The sequence below is a fragment of the Symphalangus syndactylus genome, chromosome 15 (assembly GCF_028878055.3).
Source record: "Symphalangus syndactylus isolate Jambi chromosome 15, NHGRI_mSymSyn1-v2.1_pri, whole genome shotgun sequence".
Taxonomy (NCBI): domain Eukaryota; kingdom Metazoa; phylum Chordata; class Mammalia; order Primates; family Hylobatidae; genus Symphalangus; species Symphalangus syndactylus.
In genome coordinates, this window is record NC_072437.2 from 79,168,800 (window position 1) to 79,192,551 (window position 23,752).

At 38.2% G+C, this 23,752-nt stretch overlaps 1 protein-coding gene across 4 annotated transcripts in view; it reads right to left on the bottom strand.

Moving 5' to 3' along the window:
- Positions 1–23,752, bottom strand: part of VWA8 (von Willebrand factor A domain containing 8) — a 458,897-nt gene that overhangs the window by 286,459 nt on the left and 148,686 nt on the right. For all 4 annotated transcript variants that reach the window (XM_055244723.2, XM_055244727.2, XM_055244724.2 and 1 more), the window contains 3 exons: positions 11,115–11,283; positions 8,607–8,684; positions 2,784–2,899 (listed from right to left, as the gene is read on the bottom strand). In XM_055244723.2, coding sequence (XP_055100698.2) covers positions 2,784–2,899; positions 8,607–8,684; positions 11,115–11,283 — 363 coding nt within the window. The remainder of the gene's footprint in view (positions 1–2,783; positions 2,900–8,606; positions 8,685–11,114; positions 11,284–23,752) is intronic.

A 23,752-nucleotide genomic window follows, 5' to 3' on the forward strand; every position in this document is an offset into this window, starting at 1 on the left:
CAAATGTTGACGCAAAAATCCTTAACGAAATAGTAGCAAGCCAATCTCAACAACATATTATAAAGATCATTCATCATGACCGAGCGGGATTTGTGCCAGGGGGGCCAGCATGGTTAAACACATGCATATCGGTCAATGTGATGCATCATATCAACAGAATGAAAAACAAAAACCATGTGATCTTTTCAATTGATGCTGAAAAAGAATTTTATAAAATTCAACATCCCTTCATGATGAAAACCCTCCAAATGATGAGGATAGCTGGGCACAGTGGTGCATGCCTGTAGTCCCAGCTACTGAGGACACTCAGGCAAGAGAATGGCTTGAGCCCAGGCATTCTGGGTTGTAATGCACTATACTGACTGGGTATCCGCACTAAGTTCAGCATCGCTATGGTAATCTCCCAGGAGCGGGGAACCACCAGGTTGCCTAAGGAGGAGTGAACTGGCCCAGGTCAGAAAAAGAGCCAGTCAAAACTCCTGTGTTGATCAGCAGGGAGATCGTGCCTGTGAATAGCCACTGCACTACGATCTGTTGTCTACAACAAGCATACTTCACATATGATGATACATAAACTGAAAATAAAGGGACAACAAATAAAATAATATATATGAGAATAAACTTAACCAAAGAAGGGAAAGACCCCTACAATGAAAACTATAAAACACTAATGCAGGAAATTGAAGAGGATGCCAAAAAATGGAAAGATATTCCATGTTTATCGATTGGAACAATCAATGCTGTTAAAATGTCCATACTACCACAAACAATCTATAGATTAAATGCAATCCCTGTCAAAATATCAATGACATTCTTTACAGAAATAGAAAAATAATCCTAAAATTTATATGAAACCACAAAGACCCAGAATAGCCAAAGCCATCCTGAGCAAAAAGAACAAAACTGAAGCAATCACATTACCTGACTTCAAATTATACTATAGAGCTATGTAACCAAACAGCATAGTACTAGCATAACAGATACATAGACCAACGGAACAGAATAGAGAACCCAGAAACAAATCCATACACCTACAGTGAACTCATTCTTGACAAAGGTGTCAAGACCATACATTGGGGAAAGGACAGTCTCTTCAATAAATGGTGCTGGGAAAACTGGATATCCACATGCAGAAGAATGAAAGTAGACCCCATCTCTTGCCATATACAAAAATCAAATCAAAATGGATTAAGAATTAAATCTAAGATCTCAAACTATGAAACTACTAAAAGAAAGCATTGGAAAAACTCTCCAAGACATTGGTCAGGACAAATATTTCTTAAGTAATTCCCCACAAGCACAGGCAACCGAAGCAAAAATGGGACAAATAGGATCACATTGAGTTAAAAAGCTTCTTGTGCAGCAAAGGAAATTGTCAATGAAGTGAAGAGACAACCCACAGAATGGGAGAAAATATTTGCAAATCATCCATCTGACAAGGGATTGATAAAATATATGAACTCAAACAACTCAGTAGGAAAAAGCCTAATAATCTGATTATACAATGCATGAAAGATCTGAATAGAAATTTCTCAAAAGAAGAGATACAAATGGCACACAGGTATATGAAAAGGTACTCGACATCACTGATGACTAGAGAAATGCAAATCAAAACTATAATGAGGTATCACCTCACCCCAATTAAAATGGCTTTTATCCAAAAGATAGGCAATAACAAATACCAGCAAGTAAGTGAAGAAAAGGGAACCCTTGTACACTGTGGGTGGAAATGTAAGTTAGTATAGCCACTATAGAGAACTGTATGGAGTTCCTCAAAAAAAGAAAAAAAAATAACTACAACAACCACATGACACACCAATCCTAGGTATATGCTAGGTATATGCCCAAAAGAAAGAAAATCCATATATTGAAGAGAGGTCTGCACTACCATGTTTATTGCAGCACTATTCACAATAGCTAAGATTTGGAGGCAACCTAAGTGTTCACCAACAGACAAATGGATAATGTTGTACACACACACACAATAGAGTACTGTTCAGCCATAAAAAAGGATGAATGAAGTTCTGTCATTTGCAACAACATGGACGGAACTACAGCACATTATTTAAAGTGAAATAAGCCATGCATAGAAAGACAAAGTTCACATGTTTTCACTCATTTCTAAAAGCTAAAAATTAAAACAATAGAATTCATAAAGAGAGAGTAGAGGGATGGTTACCAGAGGCGGGAAGGGTAGTGAGAAGTGGGGAAGGGAATGGTTAATGGGTACAAAAACATAGATAGAATGAAGATCTAGTATTTGATAGCACAACAAGGTGACTATAGTCAACAATAATTTATTGTTCATTTTTAAGTAACTAAAAGTATAATTGGAATGTTCATAATGCAAAGAAATGATAAATGCTTAGGGTGATGGATATGGCATTCACCCTGTTGTGATTATTACTTATTGTATGCCTGTATCAAAGTATCTCATGTACCCCATAAATATATACTGACTATGTACTCATACAAATTAAGGATAAAAATTTATTTTATTTTATTTTTTTATAAATAAAAGAGGTTTTATTTTGGCTCTTGGTTCTGCAGGCTGTACAGGAAGCACAGTACCAACATCTGCTTCTGGTGATGCTGGGACCAAAAATTAATTTTAAAAGATCATATGTTGTATTAAATAAGTTCTAATCAGTGAAGGCAACACTGAAATAGCTCTATATTCAGACCAACATATTTTGAAGAATTGGGAATATACATCATCAGTTAAACTTATAGTTTTAGTGAAGATCCAGAAACTTACATGCAGTGAGAAAGAATATGTTTACCTGGAAAGGCAGGCTTTAGTAACAGCACTGTGAAGATTTTCATTAGGATACTGTGACAGCCGACGAGAAATTCGCAACAGTTGTCTGGTAGAAAGTGATGCCGCTAACGATTGTGCCTATCAAAAGACAAATACATTGTGTTAAGAGTCTTGTTTCAACTTGCTAAAGTTCCTTTAGATGGATATCGCAGCAGAATTCATTATTACTGAAGGGGTAAGGCCAAACTTAAAGTATGTGCTGTTAATTAATTAAAACCAAAATAAACAGAAACCAATTTACACTTAAAACATCCTTGAAGATAGTTTTTAAAAAATCTAAAGTATTTATCAATTAAGTTTAATTAATGTATTTTAATTGTGCTAAGTTGGAGATGGGAGGGGCAATGGGGGAAGGATGTTACATAACAAAGGTCACACTGGACTTAGACTGATGATTGACTATTCACTTTTTCTGCTTACACAAAGCCAAGGTGTTAAGATACCATGGAAATGTTTAAAGCTTTAAGCAAATCCGTGGTTTCTAAAATAGCCAAAAAGAGTTGTAAACAATTTAGGCTGTTGACCACAGAGGTGTCAACCAATTTGTCACTTGTGTTGCAGCTTGCTGTTTTGAATCCTTCGCCTATGCTGTCAGAATAATTTCACTTTGTTATATTACATTTCCCAAAATTCCACGAATAAAGTTGCTAGTACAGAACTCAGGACATGGTAAGTACTCAATAAATATTTGTTGAAATTCTTTTGGCAGGCAGCATAATATAATGGTAAAGTTTATAGGCTTTGGAATCAGATAAGTCGGTATCCTATTTATTAGCTGTGTTACCTTGGCAAATTACTTAACCTTTCCAAGCCTCAGTTGCCTCAACTTTAAAATGGCAATAGTAATGCCCTCACCTTTAAGGTTGTTATGAAGGTTAAATTAGAAAATGATTCTAAAGTACTTAGCACATGTCACACACATATGGGTGCTCAACAAATGGCAACAACTGTTATTTAAAAAGTCAGTCTCGGCCGGGCGCGGTGGCTCACGCTTGTAATCCCAGCACTTTGGGAGGCCGAGGCGGGCGGATCACGAGGTCAGGAGATCGAGACCACGGTGAAACCCCGTCTCTACTAAAAAATACAAAAAATTAGCCGGGCGCGGTGGCGGGCGCCTGTAGTCCCAGCTACTCGGAGGCTGAGGCAGGAGAATGGCGTGAACCCGGGAGGCGGAGCTTGCAGTGAGCCGAGATTGCGCCACTGCACTCCAGCCCGGGCGACAGAGCGAGACTCTGTCTCAAAAAAAAAAAAAAAAAAAAAGTCAGTCTCTTTAAAATGAAAACAAAAACCCCAGCAGAGAAAGGTGATGGGACCTACATATTAGCATATATTTAGTAAATGAGCTTATTACTGGCCTAATTCCTAACTTAGATCAGCAGCATTAGAAGACAGTGATTTTCACTGAAAACCACAGGACAGAAGCACTTTTGAAGCAACTGGACCTTTGGGAGGGCAAGGCAGGTCAGTATGAAATGTCACAGAGGGTGATAAGAGCAGTAAAGTGGCCCTGAGCACTCAAGGGCCTGGAGAAGAGGACTCTATGAGATTAACAAAGGGTTCAGAATGGATGAGGGGAGAATGTCAAAGACACACTGCGCCTTTGCTTGTTTTAATGTTCCACCTAAGGTCATCTCCGTATGTCCCAAAGAAGAAAAAAATTAATTTATTTATCCTTCCTTGTGTATTTCACATCTCCATGAGATACTGGTCTGCTCTTAGTATTCTATCTCAGCTACAACATTAGTATTATATTTCTTTTGGGAATTAGGTTGGAAGCATGACCACCACATATCCTTTCTTCTATTAAAAAACACATTCTAAGTTTCAAAGAACTCATTTACAAGCAAACATTTCGTCCATTCCTGTTTGCATTCCAGACATGGAGACAATATTCAAATATAATAAATCATAAATTATAATTCAAAATAGTATATACTTCAATGCTAAAATAAGTGGAACAGTAGACAGCTGTTATAGGCAGTTAAAATATTCAAATGGGCATGAGAAATCCTCTGATCAAAGGCATGAAAGCAAAAGGAATGGAACCACAAGTAGAACATGAGGAAATCAGCCCAGCTTTACTAGAAGGTCCTGCTGGAAGGCTTGCTCTCAAACAAAGACCTATGAATGATACTCTGAGGGGTTTGGCTTTATTCTTAAAGGCACTGGGATTCTGCTATGTGTAAAGTTGTAACATGATTTTAGAATCAGGTTATTACTAGCCTACTTCCTAATTTAAATCAGCAGCAGTACAGAAAGTAGTTGAAGGACAGAGAGAACTGAGATAGGAAACACAAAGCTACTTCAATAATCTGCCTATAAAACGAAAAAGTCCTACAGTAAGGTTATGGCAACAAGAATGGAGAGGTAGGATACAACAAACTTGGCAACTGACTTGCTATGAGAAAGAAACATGTATTGAGGATAAAATTCAGGCAATGTGACTGATATCAAAAGTCAAATATAACTCAGAAATTCCCATTTTTAATACCTAGGACCATGAAAAATTCATATTTTAATCATAAAAAATATTTGACAAATGACTGTAACCAGAGGATTCTTATAAGAGTCCTGTTAAACCATAGGGTATAACATTCTAATCTCATTCTAAGCATGACACTGAATTCAGGCTTCACAATTCATTCCAGTGATCAATAAGGAATGCTCATATATTTGAACACCAATTCTCCAGTTCTTCTAGTTGAAAGCACCAAAATGCTTTGCAATAATAACCAGGGTTGAGAAAATGAGAGATAAGCTTTGTGTTGAGCCATTTAAGTGTTGAATAAAGGGTTTGGTAATCTCTGCTCTCGCATCATTATCAATTAAAAATTGAGAGTATACTTTAAAAATTCCTAAAGTATTTAACATTTATATCAAATTTCTAACTGCAGTTTTATCTTGCAAAAAAAAGGGGGGGGGAATATGAAGCACATTCCCCTAGATACCATGGTTATACAGTTTAAGAGTACACCTCGAAGGGTTTGTTCATATTAACATGATTAGTAACACTTCAGCTTAAAAACATAAAGGTTCTCATCAGAAATTATTAAACATTATTTTTCTATTCTTCATTTTTATAAAAGAATGAAAATGTAGCATGTTCTAAAGGAGAGAAAACTCTAGGGACAATCTGTTAATAAAATTTTAATTAATCAATTTATTCATTAATTCACCAAAGATTTAAGTGTCTATTATGTGCCAGGCTGCAGGCTGGGAAATGGGAATAAAAGAACAAATAAGACTTAGTCTCAAGGAGTTCAAATAGCAACTGGGGAAATAAAAGTAAATTATAATACAACAGCAATAGGTCAACATCAGAAATGTATGTCAAGTGTCATGAAAGCAGATTGGAGATATTAGTTACTGCTGCCTAAGGGGGCTGAGAGAGACTTAAGAGAAGAGAGAAACTAAGGGACAACTGGATGGAGGGAAAGCACATTCTAGGCATTATCTAAGGCAGAGACATTTGAGTATAAGTGGTATTAGAAAATAGCAAGAAGCTAAGTGTGGGAAGAGCTGAGGATGCTTCAAAAGAGTTTGTAGAAACTGAGGCTTGATGAGCAGCTTAGGGTCAGAGGGAACTCAGCAGGCATGTTTAGCAGGCTGTCTTCAGTCTATAGGCAAAGAGAATCAATCCCTTAACGGTTTTAAACAAGCGGAAGAACTTAGGAAATGGATTTGGGAAAGATCATTCCAGGGACAACATGGAAGATTCATCCATCCATTTATTTAACAGATACTTGATACATATGTAACAAACCTGCACATTGTGCACATGTACCCTAAAACCCTAAAGTATAATAAAAAAAAAAAAAACAAAAAACAGATACTTGTGGAATACATTACTAATCTCTAACTTTGTTCTCTGTAGTATTGCCAGCATTTGGAACTTTGCACAGTAGGAACACTATGCAAATCAGGAATAGCTACTGTGCAAAGTTCCAGATGCTGGGGAGACTACAGGGAACAAAGAAAAAACCCCTGCAATCCTGGAACTGAAATCCGAGTGATGGAAGATAGACAACAAAAAATTAGTGAGTAAAACATACATTATGTCAAAGAGTAAGAAGCCCTATAAAGAATCTTAAAGCAGAAAGAGGGATAGAAATAAAATGGAACAGAAATTTGATTCTAGACGGCTTCAGGAAGGCCTCACAGAAAAGGTTGCCACCTGAACAAATCCCAAAAAGGAAAGTGAGTAAACGTGCAGCTATCCAGGGAAGAATAATCTAGGCAGAGGAAACACCAAGTGGCAAAGTCCTTGGGGCAGGCACTAGTAAGTTCAAGGAACAACAAAGACACCAGTGTAGCTAAAAACAATGGGTAAAGGAGAAAGTATTTGGAATGAGGCCCCAGAGGGGAATTAACAGGGGACTTGTGACAGCCAGAAAGTGGCCACCCTTATCCCCCCAAAAATCCACATCCTAATCTCTGGAAACTGTCAATGTTACTTTCTACGGCAAAATTGACTTTGCAAATAAAATTAAGGATTTTGAGATGTGGAGATTATGCTGCACTATGTGTGTGGACCCTAAATGTAATCTTATATACCCTTGTAGGAGGGAGGAAGAGGGAGATTTGACACAAACACAGGGGAGAAGGTAATGTAAAGATGAAGGCAGGATCGATATGGTGAGTCCACTAGTCAAGGAATGCTGGCAGCCACCAAAACCCAGAAGAGGCAAGGAATAGATTCTCCCCTGGAGCCTCTGATGGAGTGCAACCTTGCTGACACTTCGATTCTGGCTCAATCATACTGATTTCAGACTTTTGTTGTCCAGACAAAGAAAAAATAAATTTCTATTATCTTAAGCCATCGATTTATGGTAACTTGTTACAATAGCAACAGGAAATTACTAGAGAGTCATATGATGAATGAATTATTGGTAAAGAAGGCAGTCAAAAGAATATAATATTACAGGAGAAAGATTACGAAATCCACTACTAGGACAGTTACTGACAATAGATAAGAGAACAGATGAGACATCAAGATGCTTAACTGGTGAGATTTGTTTTCAGATTAAGTAAAGACAGCAGGAAAGCAAGGAATCAACAATGATGTTTAGGTTTCTAATTTAGGTAATTTGGCAGCTAGATTATCAACAAAGTCAAGAAATTAAATCAAGAACAGGAACAGATTTAAAATGGAAAGACAGTTTAGTTGTACAAGATATGTGAATTTACAATGATCTCAGTGTATCCAGGGAGAAAGTGAAAGAAATTAACGTTTAGTAAGCAGTTACTAAGAAGGAGATTCTTTATACACATTTTTATGTTTAATCATTGAGACCATTTTATGCGGTAGATGGTACTGTTCCCATTTTACAGATGAGAACACTGAGACTCACAGAGTTAAACAGTGACAGTCCTCTATCTTTCTAACATGCCATCTGGGAATGGAAATACAAGTCAATCAGAAATGAGAAGTTAGAAGCTGAACATAAAGATGTAGGCATTAACTTGTGATAGGTACTTGAAGCCATAAGAATAGATAACACTGCTCAGCATAGGAGACAGAGGGGACAGAGCAGAACCCCCCATGAACATGAAGTACTCTGGAGTTACAAGTTTCTTTCTATAACATCAGCGAGGAGGAGCTGGAAGAAATGTTAAAATCACCGAAATTGGAGTAAACCATATGCACAGAACAAAGGCATAGCATAAGGGATTCTGAAAAATAAAATAGCAGCTTAAAAAATAGATTTCAAGTACCGAATTCTAAGAAAAGAAAACCAGCAGCATGTCAACAATAGAAAATCCTGTGGAAAAAGCCTAGACTTACCGTTGGATCCTGTGTTTCTCTGAGTTTGTGTGTAAATGATAATAACTTATCCAGAGCTTCCTGAGGTACATTTGGGACCTATTTTTTGAGAGAGTTGAGGACAAACAGAAGGAATAAATTGGGATATCTGATCAATCAATCAGAAATTATGACTACTTAGCAAATAATATTAGAATTACATTTTTAGAAAAGTCATTCATTGTTGGTTACACGTTTAATTTATGGATAAAGTTGCTTATTCAACCTCTTAGGAAACACTGAAATCCCTGCTTTCTCTTTAAGAATCACGTAACTTAAACCAAGACACTCTTCTCCATATACAATTCTATCACCACGATAAAACTGAAGGGAGCCTTTAACACAATTTAAAACTGGCCCATAGTGTACCCATAAAGAACTTTTCATGTATCATCATTTTCTATTTTGTAAGCTTCAGCATGATATTTTAAGTACTAATTAGGTGTTTTCTTACTGAAACCAAGTTCCCTTATTTAGCAGCAATCTTACATACATATCTAAGTGACATAAGGTACATTTATTTAAAGAATGGATACTTGAGGTGTCCATTTTCCCAAAAACATGTAAAACACATATTTGAGGGGTATGATCAACATATCAATGAACTCAGAAGAGCAACTGCCCAAATAACATGTATCGATTGCTTTTAACTATAACAAACTTCAATTAAGTACTTAAGCTATAAGCAATTTTTATTTAAGCAATACCAAATTTAAGGTTTTAATTTTAAAAGATCAAAAAAAGATACTAAAACAATGACTAGGACAGTGTGATAATTTTAGAAGAATACTGCTTAGGGTTTCATTGGTCATTTAAGTAATTAGAATTTTCTTAAATGCTAAGTCCTAGTCCACATATACTTTATTTCATTTATTCTTTAAATCAATCCTATGATGTAATAAATAGTATATCCCCATTTTTAGATGAGGAAACTATGAGTAATTTACTCAAGATCTAGAAGCTAATAAGTAGTGGATTTCACATTGAGAGCCAAGTCGTTAAACTCTAAAACCTATGCCTTTATTTACAACCATGCTTACAAGACCTACAATTAATAAGTTCATTCAGATGTTTCAAAGGGAATAAATGCATTTAAATAGAAGGTTAATAATTAGTGATCTAGAACAGTACTGTCCAATAGAACCTTCTATGATGATAAGCATTGTATATATGCTGTTTAATATGGTAGCCAAAAGCTCCCATGTAGATACTGAGTACTTGAAAAGAGACTGAGAAATGGAATTTTTTTTTTTTTTTTCCCCGAGACAGAGTCTCACTCTGTCACTCAGGCTGGAGTGCAGCGGTGTGATCTTGGCTCACTGCAACCTCCATCTCCCGGGTTCAAGCAATTCTCCTGCATCACCCTCCCGAGTAGCTGGGATTACAGGTGCGCACCAACAAGTCCAGCTAATTTTTTGTATTTTAGTAGAGACAAGGTTTCACCATGTTGGCCAGCCTGGTCTCGAACTCCTGACCTCAGGTGATCCGCCCGCCTTGGCCTCCCAAAGTGCTGGGATTACAGGCGTGAGCCACCACACCCAGCCGAATTTTTTAAAAATTAATTTAACATGGTCAGGTGTGGTGGCTCACGCCTGTAATCTCAGCACTTTGGGAGGCTGAGGCGGGCAGATCAATTGAGGCCAGGAGTTCAAGACCAGCCTGGCCAACATGGTGAAACCCTGTCTCTACTAAAAATAGAAAAATTAGCCAGGTGTGGTGGGGCGCACCTGTAGTCTCAGCTACTTGAGAGGCTGAGGCAGGAGCCTTGAACCCAGGAGGCAGAGGTTTCAGTGAGCCGAGATCATACCACTCCAGTGTGGGCAATAGAGCAAGACTTAGTCTCAAACAAATAATAATAATAATAATTATTATTATTATTATTTAACGTGGCTAGTGCTACTGCATTGAAGAGTGCAGTTCTAAAACTCCAAAAGTGCTAACCACAATGCTTGATTAAGGCACACACACTAGAAGTCATCAAAGGACTAATCAGGCAAGTACAGGATACATTACAGTTTTGAGAGACCAGGACTACTTACTATTTATGTGTCTGGCCTCCTTTTATAGTAGGAACTTAAAATAGTCACCTTTCACTAAACAGAAAAATAAAAGGGATTCGAAAATGGCCTCCACCTGAGGAAAGAGGAGAGCTAGGCCACATCCATGGTTCTTAGAGTGTGGTTCTCAGACCAGCAGCATCAGTATCACCTGAGAACTTGTTAGAAATACAAATTTTAATATACCATCCCAGATCTACTAGCTCAAAAACTATGGAGATGGAGCCCAGAAACCTGTGTTTTACCAGGTCCTCCAGATGATGCTGAAAAATGTGGAAGTTTAAGAACCACTGACCTTCACCACTGTATGAGGAAATTTGGGAGTAAATGGGAAGAAAAAACTAAAAATGTCTAACTCTACTTCGGCATGTATCAGAGTGCCTTAAAAAGAGCTCAGCTGTAGAAAATAGACTAAGATTGGCTTTCTTCTTACCTTTTCCTTAATCACTTGGATTTCTTCACTTTTCACAAGTGGTTTCATATAATGGAAAAAGAACATGGTTAAGAATTCTGGTCCCAACCACTGGTGTGCTGTGCTTCCAGTAATAGGGGGTTCTGCCAAGGCAATGATTCTGAAGGAGGGATGGATAGGAAAAATGGATCTAAAATAGGAAAAAAATGAAAAAAAACATAACATACCTTTCATGTAAGAAATCAGATCAGGGTAACTAAAGTCTAGGCAATGTTAGGGCTATCATGCTGTTAATAATGTCAATGTTATCATACAAAGGGTTAGCTTTGAAAAAAACAAAGTCAGGACATTCTAAGAACATAAGATCAAAACAAACAATCACCTACTACACTGCTAGTAAATGTTGTACAATAACCACCGATGAAACTCCAGCCCTGGCACGAACCACTGCTTTTGATATACTGTTATGCCTACAACATATTTTCTCCATAGTGTCTTGAAATAAAATCCCATCCAGTTCACATTCATTATATAGACCATCTTTATTCATTTAAAACCCCTCAGAATCTCCCATCTCACAAGGAACCCACTCTATGTCAATCAAAAAGACCAAGAGGCACAATTCAGGATAAGGAGACTTTACAGTACAGAAAATGTAAGAAACATAAAGGGTTAGATTGAATTTAAAATTTAGATTGGGAATAAGAACACCTAAGTCTTAAAAAGGCAGAGAAAATAAAACCTTTATAGAAAGCACTCTTTTGTCATTTTTATAGGAAATGTTATGATTTTAAAGTGATCTCTTTTAAAACTCTGGTAGGGAAACTGAGGAAGCATGTAAATTTTCTAGGACACACAGAGGAGTAAGATAAGACTTCCTCTGGTTTGTGAAATGACTTGAATTATTTTTGGAAGAACTAGAAACCCTGTATCAGAATCTTAATCATGTGGATAATATTGTCCATTTTTATCAATTCTACTGAAAAACCCAGCAGAAATATGCTTTTTGAGGGTAATATAGTTCTTGCTAAGAGAAAGGATAAAACATAAACACTTGCCAAGAGCTTCAGAAAAACAAAAATATAGGTACCTAACTGGCATTTCACCATTAACTATAACATTATATTACAGCCCAAAAGTTAAGTGACTAAGCAACTAGAATACTAGGAGGTAGGATAGAAGTGGAAAGAATCAGTTGAGTACTCTGAAGAGTTAAGACCAAGTGCCATCAATAAAACAGGCATGTCTACCAAGTCCCTGATGGCATGATCTGTAATTTTAGAGCCCACATCATCATTTGAAAACAAGGGGAAACCAATTTTTAGAAATTGGTCACATGAAAGGCCTAGATGAAATGAATTCACAAATACAACCAGATGTCATTTCATTTCCCTCTAGGTAGAAAGAAAAAGACTTATTTGCAGGTGTTTTAGCAGGGCCTGGGGGAGTGATCTGTCCAAGAGTTGTTCTGGAAAAAGAGGGGAGGATAACAACATGGACAGTGCCTGAAAGTCCAGAGGATAGCACAATTACTTAAGATTGCTAGTAAGTAGATAGCCATGTGACAGAAACTGGACACAGAAAATCCTGTGAGGGAAAGCCAAAGAGGAAGGTTATTCCATTTTCCACTTCTGCTAAGTGGTTTGCTGTAATCCAGAAAACTGCCATAAAGCCCAGCAACAGATGTTGGATGTATCCTTGATCGTCCTCTCTCCTAGTTAGGACAAAAAAGGGTAGGAGAGAAATAGCCTGGTGTGGCTACCCAAAATTAAAGCTGCAGATGTAGTTTCTCAGTTAAGATAGTGAAGGATACCAAATCAGGGAATAAACAAAGTCAAAATACAACAGGCAAGCCAAAAGGGGAAGTCTAATTTATATCCTTAAACCAGTAGATCAGGAAGCCAGGTACCACAGTGGAGCTGTAAAATTAGAACTAAAAGAACAACTAAAATGAGAGCATGCTAAATGGTTTACATTTAAAGGTGATGGTCATTTACTGGCCCATATATTGTCGATAGCTTGCTTTTTAGTATTGACTCCAGCAGGGTTCTTAAGTAAGCTGGCCAAATTTGAAGAAGGCAGTTTCTAAGACAGCTGGTATGTTAGGCAGAGAAGTGTATAATGATTATAAAAACAGTCACCAAACTACTGAATAACAGGATGAGAAGGGCCTTTTTGTTTGCTAGGTTCTCCCTAAAGGCTTCCTTATGTACAAACAGGTTACATGGGAAGTCATTTCCTGATGATGACTTCCACAAGCCTGAAAGAGAGCAGAGGAACTGCTGTGTACTTAAGGTGATGTGATAAACTGGTGGGTAATACAAAGACTGAAGAAGTGATAGATAATGAAAAAATTATGAGATAAGTGCCATTAAAATTTAAAATTAAGGTTAGGTTTAATTTTACTAAAATTTTAGCAAAACAAAAAAATAAATGAAACTAAAGATATGGCTTAATTTCAGACAAAAAGATATTATTTCCTAAAGATTACAGATTTAGAGAGCAAAAAGATCATTTAAAACAATTTTTAAAATAAAAATATCGAAGTCAATATGTTTGTCTGTGGGCATAAATGTGAGTTTGTATAAAGTACTTTCTGATGCTTCTCAGGAGTAAAAAGGAACAAACTATCAATGTACGTAACAACATGATCTCAAAACACTTAAGCTATGTGAAAGAAGCCAGACAAAAAAAGAACACACACTGTGTGATTCCATTTATATAAAACTCTAGAAAATATGAGCTCTATATAAGACCAGAAGCAGAACCCTGGGGATGAGAGAGGAGGGTAAAAGGGGCAGGAGTCGGGGATGACAAGGCAAAGGGTTTCAAATGGTTCCTTGACCATAAAAATGTTCAGAAAAAATTATTTTCTAAATCAGAATTTCCTTAAGGCTTTTTGTTTTGCAAATCAAACACAAAGACTTGGGCATAAAATCCTGGATCTATCTAGAATTTTTTAAAAAAATTTATATGGTCTGATTTGCTTGCAAAGAAATACTAAGGTTTCTAGGAAGCTAGGAGATAGTGCTTGGATCCTGTCTTCAAATATGGGTAAGAGTAAAAGGGTTGAGAGAATATAACCGATCAAGGATTGTGCTCAAATGTCCAGTTATGTTCTCCACTAAGACTGAGAGATTATAAACTGTTTTCAGTGTTCAATAGCAACAAATATAAATAAAATATTCAATAAAAATGCAAAAACACTGGAGCATATATAAGTACATCTAAGACTAGGCCACTAATCTTTATTGTTTCCCCAAGATAACCAGAAGCCTTTCTTGGCAATATAAACTGTTAATGACAGAAACTCTCAACCCCCTCATTTATGGTCTGGCCAACAGCAGGAAAAGACATATTTAGCATCCTATAGTATTTATACTCCCCCTTTCCCTAAAGAAGTTTTTCTCATCAAAGGAAGGAGTTCTATTTTGGTCTCTATTTCCTGAGGGAAATACAGGCATAGTATCTGGTGTATGTGGCCATCACACTATTTCTAACCACCACGTCCACAGCATTCCTGGTGTCTTGTAATATGAAAAAAGACTCTAACCCTTCTAAGGGCATGTTAGGCGTGCGATTACCTGCAGAGAATATAAAAGCCTGTGGAGCACTCCGGAGATCATCAAGATGTATAGTCTTGGTGAAGAATTACTATACAATGAAGGTTGGCAAAAGAGCCAAATATAATTGTTTAGAAACTGGGTTTCACACTATAAAGTTGAAAGGGTTGGTAGCCCACTGCTAGAAGCTGTTAATTATGAGACCCTCAGTTAATAGACTGTCATTAAAAGGCATCAAAGTATTCCTAATTACTAGGTTCACATAAGGAAACATTGCTAGCTCAGAAGGTCAACTAAAACTGGATTAATAGAGTTACCCTTACCTGAGTTTCCTCTCTGAAAGCAGGACAGGTATCTAAATTTGCCAACTGGGTCTAGAAGCAAAGAAGCTCTTAAATCTGTCTTGGTCTTGGAAAGGGCTAGAGGAATGTTAGAGAAGGCTTCACAGAGGACATCACTCTTGAAGGAATAGCAGAAGTTTGCTGTGCTGGTCCTGAGAGGTGAAAGATGAGGCTGGCAAGGCAGGCATGTGCAGATACTGGCCCTAAACACTGTAGGTGATGGAAACCACTGAAGGACTTAAACAGTGATGTGATCAAATTTACAGATCAGACACTTTAAACTTCTAGCCTATGTGTGCGGAGAGGAAGGGGTTTCATTCACTAAGTTAAGGTACTTAAGAGGAATAGCAGGTTTGTAGAAATGAGTTCAAAGTTTCTCTAAGACACCTAAGGAGAGACATCTAGTAGTCAGATGGCACTTAGGAGACAAAAATAAATTGGAAAGTGCTTTTAAAGAATGCTCAGTATATTGGATGGGTGCACTGTCTCATGCCTGTAATCCCAGCATTTTAGGAGGGTGAGGAGGGAGGACTGCTTGAGGCTAAGAGTTCAAGAGCAGCCTGAGCAACATAGAGAGACCCCCATCTCTACAAAAATTAATTTTTAATTAGTCTAGTGTGGTGGTGTGCACCTGTAGTTCCAGCTATTCAAAAGGAAAGCTCGAGCCCAGGAGTTTGAGTTGCAGTGAACTATGATAGCACTACTGCACCTCAGCCTGGGTAAAAGATGAGACCCTATCAAAAAGAAAAAGAAATGGAAAAAGAAAAAAAAAAAGAAAAGGGAAGTGGAGAGGAGGGAAGGGGACCAGAGGGGAGGGGAAGGGATATACTGAGAATGCTCAGTATATCAATGACAGATAAGGATGTAAGAGTGACTGACATTGCTCAAGGAAAAGAAAAGGCCAAGGAGAAAACCCTGGGAGCTACCAATTTAAACAATATCTGAAACCTTTTCCAACCTCTCAAGGCACAGTTACTAGTCAATTCGTCTTCTGTGTTTCCACAGCATTTTATACAGACCGGCAGTCTAACAGTAAAAAACTGCATTGTGTTTATTTATTTACATATCTGTCTCCATGTGTGGTACGACACAGATGGCAACAAGTGTGTCATCTTAGAGCTGGCCCTCAATAAACATTTAACCTGAAGGAAAGAATGAAGTAATGCTAACACTCAATAACAAATACTTATACTTGCCAAATCAGTTATCTCCAATCATCAGTCTATAGATAAGATCATCTGGGTACTATTCTGGGAGCCTAGAGAGTGAATGACTCCATGGATTACCATTATAACATTCATGTTCAAAAACACCATCCAATTGCTATAGTTGGAACAAGAGCTTTAAAGCCAACTCTCAGGAGGCATTATTCTACAAAGTAGTAGAAGTTGTCCTAGGAGTACTGATTCCCTGGAGGTAGATTTATTTATTTGTACAAGACTGTAGAAGCTGTTCTTTCTGTTAGGCAGCTGCAAGTGATACCCCCTGTGCATCCACCATCCCCAGCCTCCAGAACTCTTCCTCTTAAAAAAGCAAAACAAAAACTTTCCCTGTCTTTCTACCTTTGACCTTTTTCTCTCTCTCAAAATCTTCCACAAAAAAGCTTAATATAAGTAAATAAAATAAAAGCTGAGTTTCTTTAAAGACTATTAGAAATAATCACTTTGCTAAATTCAGTTCTGTGATTAAGTACAGAAATGAAAGGACAGACAATGTGGGTCATAAGTTTCTAATGTGGAGTTCAAATGCTACTGCCAAAAGTGATGTAGTAGCTATGACCAGCATATAGGATCAACACATGCTAGATAATGGGTCATATTACTTATAAGAACAACTCATGAAATAAAGTAATTTCCTCACTGAGTACAAATGTGCTGCTTTTACACTGTGCTGTGTCTTTTAGTCAAGCTGTCATTCTACTCAATAAACACAGTCCTGAAAGAAGTACTGCCAAGCAGCTTAAGAGAAGAATCTAACCTATTACACCCCTAAAAAAGAACATATTTATTTTCAGAAAGACAAAAATAAGTCACAAAATTAAATTAAGGCTAAGTAAAGTTAAAAAAATTTACCAACAATCCATACTATCAGAGTGAAGCGGATTCTGTAACATGACTGTGTTTAACAACAAAATTAAGAAAATGGTGTGGTTCTCAGGTAAAAAGAAAAATTACTGATAAGGAAAGGGATTAGGCTTTCAACTGTTAGAAATATTCAGACAACAAAGAAGAACCATTGTTAGGACATCTCACCTCTGAAAAGTTAAGGACAGACCAAGATACTGACAGAACATAATAGAGAAAATAAAATAAAATTAGAAGTTCAGCCCAGGAGGCTCAACATACATCTAAATAATAAAAGGTACAAGAAAAAAGACCAGAGGAAACTAAGTGGGAGTGGAGAGAGATCTAAGACGATGTAGGAGCCACAAGAATAAAGAGCCACAAGCCCAGATTAGAGTTCATCAGAATATATCACAGGAGAAACATGAAACTCACAGAAGGGCCAGGAGTGGTGGCTCACACCTATATTGCCAGTACTCTGGGAGGCCAAGGCAGGAGGATCCCTTGAGGCTAGCAGTTTAAGACATGCCTCAGCAACACAGTGAGACTGCTCCAAAAAAAAAAATGGGAAAAACAAAACAAAACGGGTGTGGCGATGCACAACTGTAGTCCCAGCTACTTGGGAGGCTAAGGCGGGAGGATGGTTTGAGCTCAGGAGTTCAAGGCTGCAGTGAGCCGAGATTGTGCCACTGCACTCCAGTCTGGTTGTCAGAACAAGACCCTATCTCAAAAAAAGACAAAAAAGAAAAAAAGAAATTGATAGAAGATGGAATCGATAAATATCAGGTGTGCCTGAATGTGCTGAGGGGAGATTTAGACAATAAGGGAAGTGTTTGGGATTAAAAATAAGGCAATATATACATAGAAACAGTCACTTTCTCCTCAATGCTCCCATACAGTATTTTTTTTTTTTTACACCAAAAAATACCAATTATTATTTTTCTTTATTTTTTTTTTATTTTTTTTTTATTATACTTTAGGGTTTTAGGGTACATGTGCATAATGTGCAGGTTTGTTACATATGTATCCATGTGCCATGTTGATTTCCTGCACCCATTAACTCGTCATTTAGCATTAGGTGTATCTCCTAATGCTGTCCCTCCCCCCTCCCCCCACCCCACAACAGTCCCCGGAGCGTGATGTTCCCCTTCCTGTGTCCATGAGTTCTCATTGTTCAATTCCCACCTATGAGTGAGAACATGCGGTGTTTGATTTTTTGTCCTTGCGATAGTTTACTGAGAATGATGTTTTCCAGTTTCATCCATGTCCCTACAAAGGACACGAACTCATCATTTTTTATGGCTGCATAGTATTCCATGGTGTATATGTGCCACATTTTCTTAATCCAGTCTATCGTTGTTGGACATTTGGGTTGGTTCCAACTCTTTGCTATTGTGAATAGTGCCGCAATAAACATACATGTGCATGTGTCTTTATAGCAGCATGATTTATAGTCCTTTGGGTATATACCCAGTAATGGGATGGCTGGGTCAAATGGTATTTCTAGTTCTAGATCCCTGAGGAATCGCCACACTGACTTCCACAATGGTTGAACTAGTTTACAGTCCCACCAACAGTGTAAAAGTGTTCCTGTTTCCCCACATCCTCTCCAGCACCTGTTGTTTCCTGATTTTTTAATGATCGCCATTCTAACTGGTGTGAGATGGTATCTCATTGTGGTTTTGATTTGCATTTCTCTGATGGCCAGTGATGAGGAGCATTTCTTCATGTGTTTTTTGGCTGCATAAATGTCTTCTTTTGAGAAGTGTCTGTTCATGTCCTCTGCCCACTTTTTGATGGGGTTGTTTGTTTTTTTCTTGTAAATTTGTTTGAGTTCATTGTAGATTCTGGATATTAGCCCTTTGTCAGATGAGTAGGTTGCAAAAATTTTCTCCCATTGTGTAGGTTGCCTGTTCACTCTGATGATAGTTTCTTTTGCTGTGCAGAAGCTCTTTAGTTTAATGAGATCCCATTTGTCGATTTTGGCTTTTGTTGCCATTGCTTTTGGTGTTTTAGACATGAAGTCCTTGCCCACGCCTATGTCCTGAATGGTATTGCCTAGGTTTTCTTGTAGGATTTTAATGGTTTTAGGTCTAACATATAAGTCTTTAATCCATCTTGAATTAATTTTTGTATAAGGTGTAAGGAAGGGATCCAGTTGCAGCTTTCTACATATGGCTAGCCAGTTTTCCCAGCACCATTTATTAAATAGGGAATCCTTTCCCCATTTCTTGTTTTTGTCAGGTTTGTCAAAGATCAGATAGTTGTAGCTATGCGGCATCATTTCTGAGGGCTCTGTTCTGTTCCATTGATCTATGTCTCTGTTGTGGTACCAGTACCATGCTGTTTTGGTTACTGTAGCCTTGTAGTATAGTTTAAAGTCAGGTAGCGTGATGCCTCCAGCTTTGTTCTTTTGGCTTAGGATTGACTTGGCGATGCGGGCTCTTTTTTGGTTCCATATGAACTTTAAAGTAGTTTTTTCCAATTCTGTGAAGAAAGTCATTGGTAGCTTGATGGGGATGGCATTGAATCTATAAATTACCTTGGGCAGTATGGCCATTTTCACGATATTGATTCTTCCAACCCATGAGCATGGAATGTTCTTCCATTTGTTTGTATCCTCTTTTATTTCATTGAGCAGTGGTTTGTAGTTCTCCTTGAAGAGGTCCTTCACATCCCTTGTAAGTTGGATTCCTAGGTATTTTATTCCCTTTGAAGCAATTGTGAATGGGAGTTCACTCATGATTTGGCTCTCTGTTTGTCTGTGATTGGTGTACAAGAATGCTTGTGATTTTTGTACATTAATTTTGTATCCTGAGACTTTGCTGAAGTTGCTAATCAGCTTAAGGAGATTTTGGGCTGAGACAATGGGGTTTTCTAGATATACAATCATGTCATCTGCAAACAGGGACAATTTGACTTCCTCTTTTCCTAATTGAATACCCTTTATTTCCTTCTCCTGCCTGATTGCTCTGGCCAGAACTTCCAGCACTATGTTGAATAGGAGCGGTGAGAGAGGGCATCCCTGTCTTGTGCCAGTTTTCAGAGGGAATGCTTCCAGTTTTTGCCCATTCAGTATCATATTGGCTGTGGGTTTGTTGTAGATAGCTCTTATTATTTTGAGATACGTCCCATCAATACCTAATTTATTGAGAGATTTTAGCATGAAGGGTTGTTGAATTTTGTCAAAGGCCTTTTCTGCATCTATTGAGATAATCATGTGGTTTTTGTCTTTGGTTCTGTTTATATGCTGGATTACATTTATTGATTTGCGTATGTTGAACCAGCCTTGCATCCCAGGGATGAAGCCCACTTGATCATGGTGGATAAGCTTTTTGATGTGCTGCTGGATTCGGGTTGCCAGTATTTTATTGAGGATTTTTGCATCAATGTTCATCAAGGATATTGGTCTGAAATTCTCTTTTTTGGTTATGTCTCTGCCAGGTTTTGGTATCAGGACGATGCTGGCTTCGTAAAATGTGTTAGGGAGGATTCCCTCTTTTTCTATCGATTGGAATAGTTTCAGAAGGAATGGTACCAGTTCCTCCTTGTACCTCTGGTAGAATTCAGCTGTGAATCCATCAGGTCCTGGACTCTTTTTGGTTGGTAAGCTATTGATTATTGCCACAATTTCAGAACCTGTTATTGGTCTATTCAGAGATTCAACTTCTTCCTGGTTTAGTCTTGGGAGGGTGTATTTGTCGAGGAATTTATCCATTTCTTCTAGATTTTCTAGTTTATTTGCATAGAGGTGTTTGTAGTATTCTCTGATGGTAGATTGTATTTCTGTGGGATCGGTGGTGATATCCCCTTTTTCGTTTTTTATTGCATCTATTTGATTCTTCTCTCTTTTCTTCTTTATTAGTCTTGCTAGCGGTCCATCAATTTTGTTGATCTTTTCAAAAAACCAGCTCCTAGATTCATTAATTTTTTGAAGGGTTTTTTGTGTCTCTATTTCCTTCAGTTCTGCTCTGATTTTAGTTATTTCTAGCCTTCTGCTAGCTTTTGAATGTGTTTGCTCTTGCTTTTCTAGTTCTTTTAATTGTGCTGTTAGGGTGTCAATTTTGGATCTTTCCTGCTTTCTCTTGTGGGCATTTAGTGCTATAAATTTCCCTCTACACACTGCTTTGAACGTGTCCCAGAGATTCTGGTATGTTGTGTCTTTGTTCTCGTTGGTTTCAAAGAACATCTTTATTTCTGCCTTCATTTCATTATGTACCCAATAGTCATTCAGGAGCAGGTTGTTCAGTTTCCATGTAGTTGAGCGGTTTTGAGTGAGTTTCTTAATCCTGAGTTCTAGTTTGATTGCACTGTGGTCTGAGAGACAGTTTGTTATAATCTCTGTTCTTTTACATTTGCTGAGAAGAGCTTTACTTCCAACTATGTGGTCAATTTTGGAATAGGTGTGGTGTGGTGCTGAAAAAAAAGTATATTCTGTTGATTTGGGGTGGAGAGTTCTGTAGATGTCTATTAGGTCCACTTTATGTAGAGCTGAGTTCAATTCCTGGATATCCTTGTTAACTTTCTGTCTCGTTGATCTGTCTAATGCTGACAGTGGGGTGTTAAAATCTCCCATTATTATTGTGTGGGAGTTTAAGTCCCTTTGTAGGTCACTCAGGACTTGCTTTATGAATCTGGGTGCTCCTGTGTTGGGTGCATATATATTTAGGATAGTTAGCTCTTCTTGTTGAATTGATCCCTTTACCATTATGTAATGGCCTTCTTTGTCTCTTTTGATCTTTGTTGGTTTAAAGTCTATTTTATCAGAGACTAGGATTGCAACCCCTGCCTTTTTTTGTTTTCCAGTTGCTTGATAGATCTTCCTCCATCCCTTTATTTGGAGTCTATGTGTGTCTCTGCACGTGAGATGGGTTTCCTGAATACAGCACACTGATGGGTCCTGACTCCTTATCCAGTTTGCCAGTCTGTGTCTTTTGATTGGAGCATTTAGCCCATTTACATTTAACGTTAATATTGTTATGTGTGAATCTGATCCTGTCATTATGATGTTAGTTGGTTATTTTGCTCGTTAGTTGCTATAGTTTCTTCCTAGCCTCGATGGTCTTTACAATTTGGCATGTTTTTGCAGGGGCTGGTACCGGTTGTTCCTTTCCATGTTTAGTGCTTCCTTCAGGAGCTCTTTTAGGGCAGGCCTGGTGGTGACAAAATCACTCAGCGTTTGCTTGTCTATAAAGTATTTTATTTCTCCTTCACTTATGAAGCTTAGTTTGGCGGGATAGGAAATTCTGGGTTGAAAATTCTTTTCTTTAAGAATGTTGAATATCGGCCCCCACTCTCTTCTGGCTTGTAGAGTTTCTGCTGAGAGATCAGCTGTTAGTCTGATGGGCTTCCCTTTGTGGGTAACCCGACCTTTCTCTCTGGCTGTCCTTAACATTTTTTCCTTCATTTCAACTTTGGTGAATCTGACAATTATGTGTCTTGGAGTTGCCCTTCTCGAGGAGTATCTTTGTGGCGTTCTCTGTATTTCCTGAATCTGAATGCTGGCCTGCCTTGCTAGATTGGGGAAGTTCTCCTGGATAATATCTTGCAGAGTGTTTTCCAACTTGGTTCCATTCTCCCCATCATTTTCAGGTACACCAATCAGACGTAGGTTTGCTCTTTTCACATAGTCCCAAATTTCTTGGAGGCTTTGTTCATTTCTTTTTATTCTTTTTTCTCTAAACTTCCCTTCTCTCTTCATTTCATTCATTTCATCTTCTATCAGTGATACCCTTTCTTCCAGTTGATCGCATCTGCTACTGAGGCTTCTGCATTCTTCGCGTAGTTCTCGAAACTTGGCTTTCAGCTCCATCATCTCCTTTAAGCCCTTCTCTCCATTGATTATTCTAGTTATCCATTCTTCTAATTTTTTTTCAAAGTTTTTAACTTCTTTGCTATTGTTTTGAATTTCCTCTCGTAGCTCAGAGTAGTTTGATCGTCTGAAGCCTTCTTCTCTCAACTCATCAAAGTCATCCTCCATCCAGCTTTGTTCCGTTGCTGGTGAGGAACTGCGTTCCTTTGGAGGAGGAGAGGTGCTCTGTTTTTTAGAGTTTCCAGTTTTTTTGGTCTGTTTTTTCCCCATCTTTGTGGTTTTGTCTACTTTTTGTCTTCGATGATGGTGATGTACAGATGGGTTTTTGGTGTGGATGTCCTTTCTGTTTGTTAATTTTCCTTCTACCAGACAAGACCCTCAGCTGCAGGTCTGTTGGAGTTTACTAGAGGTCCACTCCAGATCCTGTTTGGCTGGGTGTCAGCACCGGTGGCTGCAGAACAGCGGATTTTCGTGAGACCACAAATTCAGCTGTCTGATAGTTCCTCTGAAAGTTTTGTCTCAGAGGAGTACCCGGTTGAATGAGGTGTCAGTCTGTCCCTACTGGGGGGGTGCCTCCCAGTTAGGCTGTTCAGGGGTGAGGGACCCACTTTAGGAGGCAGTCTGTCCGTTCTCAGATCTCCAGCTGCGTGCTGGGAGAACCACTACTCTCTTCAAAGCTGTCAGTCAGACAGGGACATTTAAGGCTGTGGAGGTTCTCGCTGAGTTTTTGGTTGTCTGTGCCCTGCCCCCAGAGGTGGAGCCTACAGAGGCAGGCAGGCCTCCTTGAGCTGTGGTGGGCTCCACCCAGTTCGAGCTTCCTGGCTGCTTTGTTTACCTAAGCAAGCCTGGGCAATGGCGGGCGCCCCTTCCCCAGCCTCGT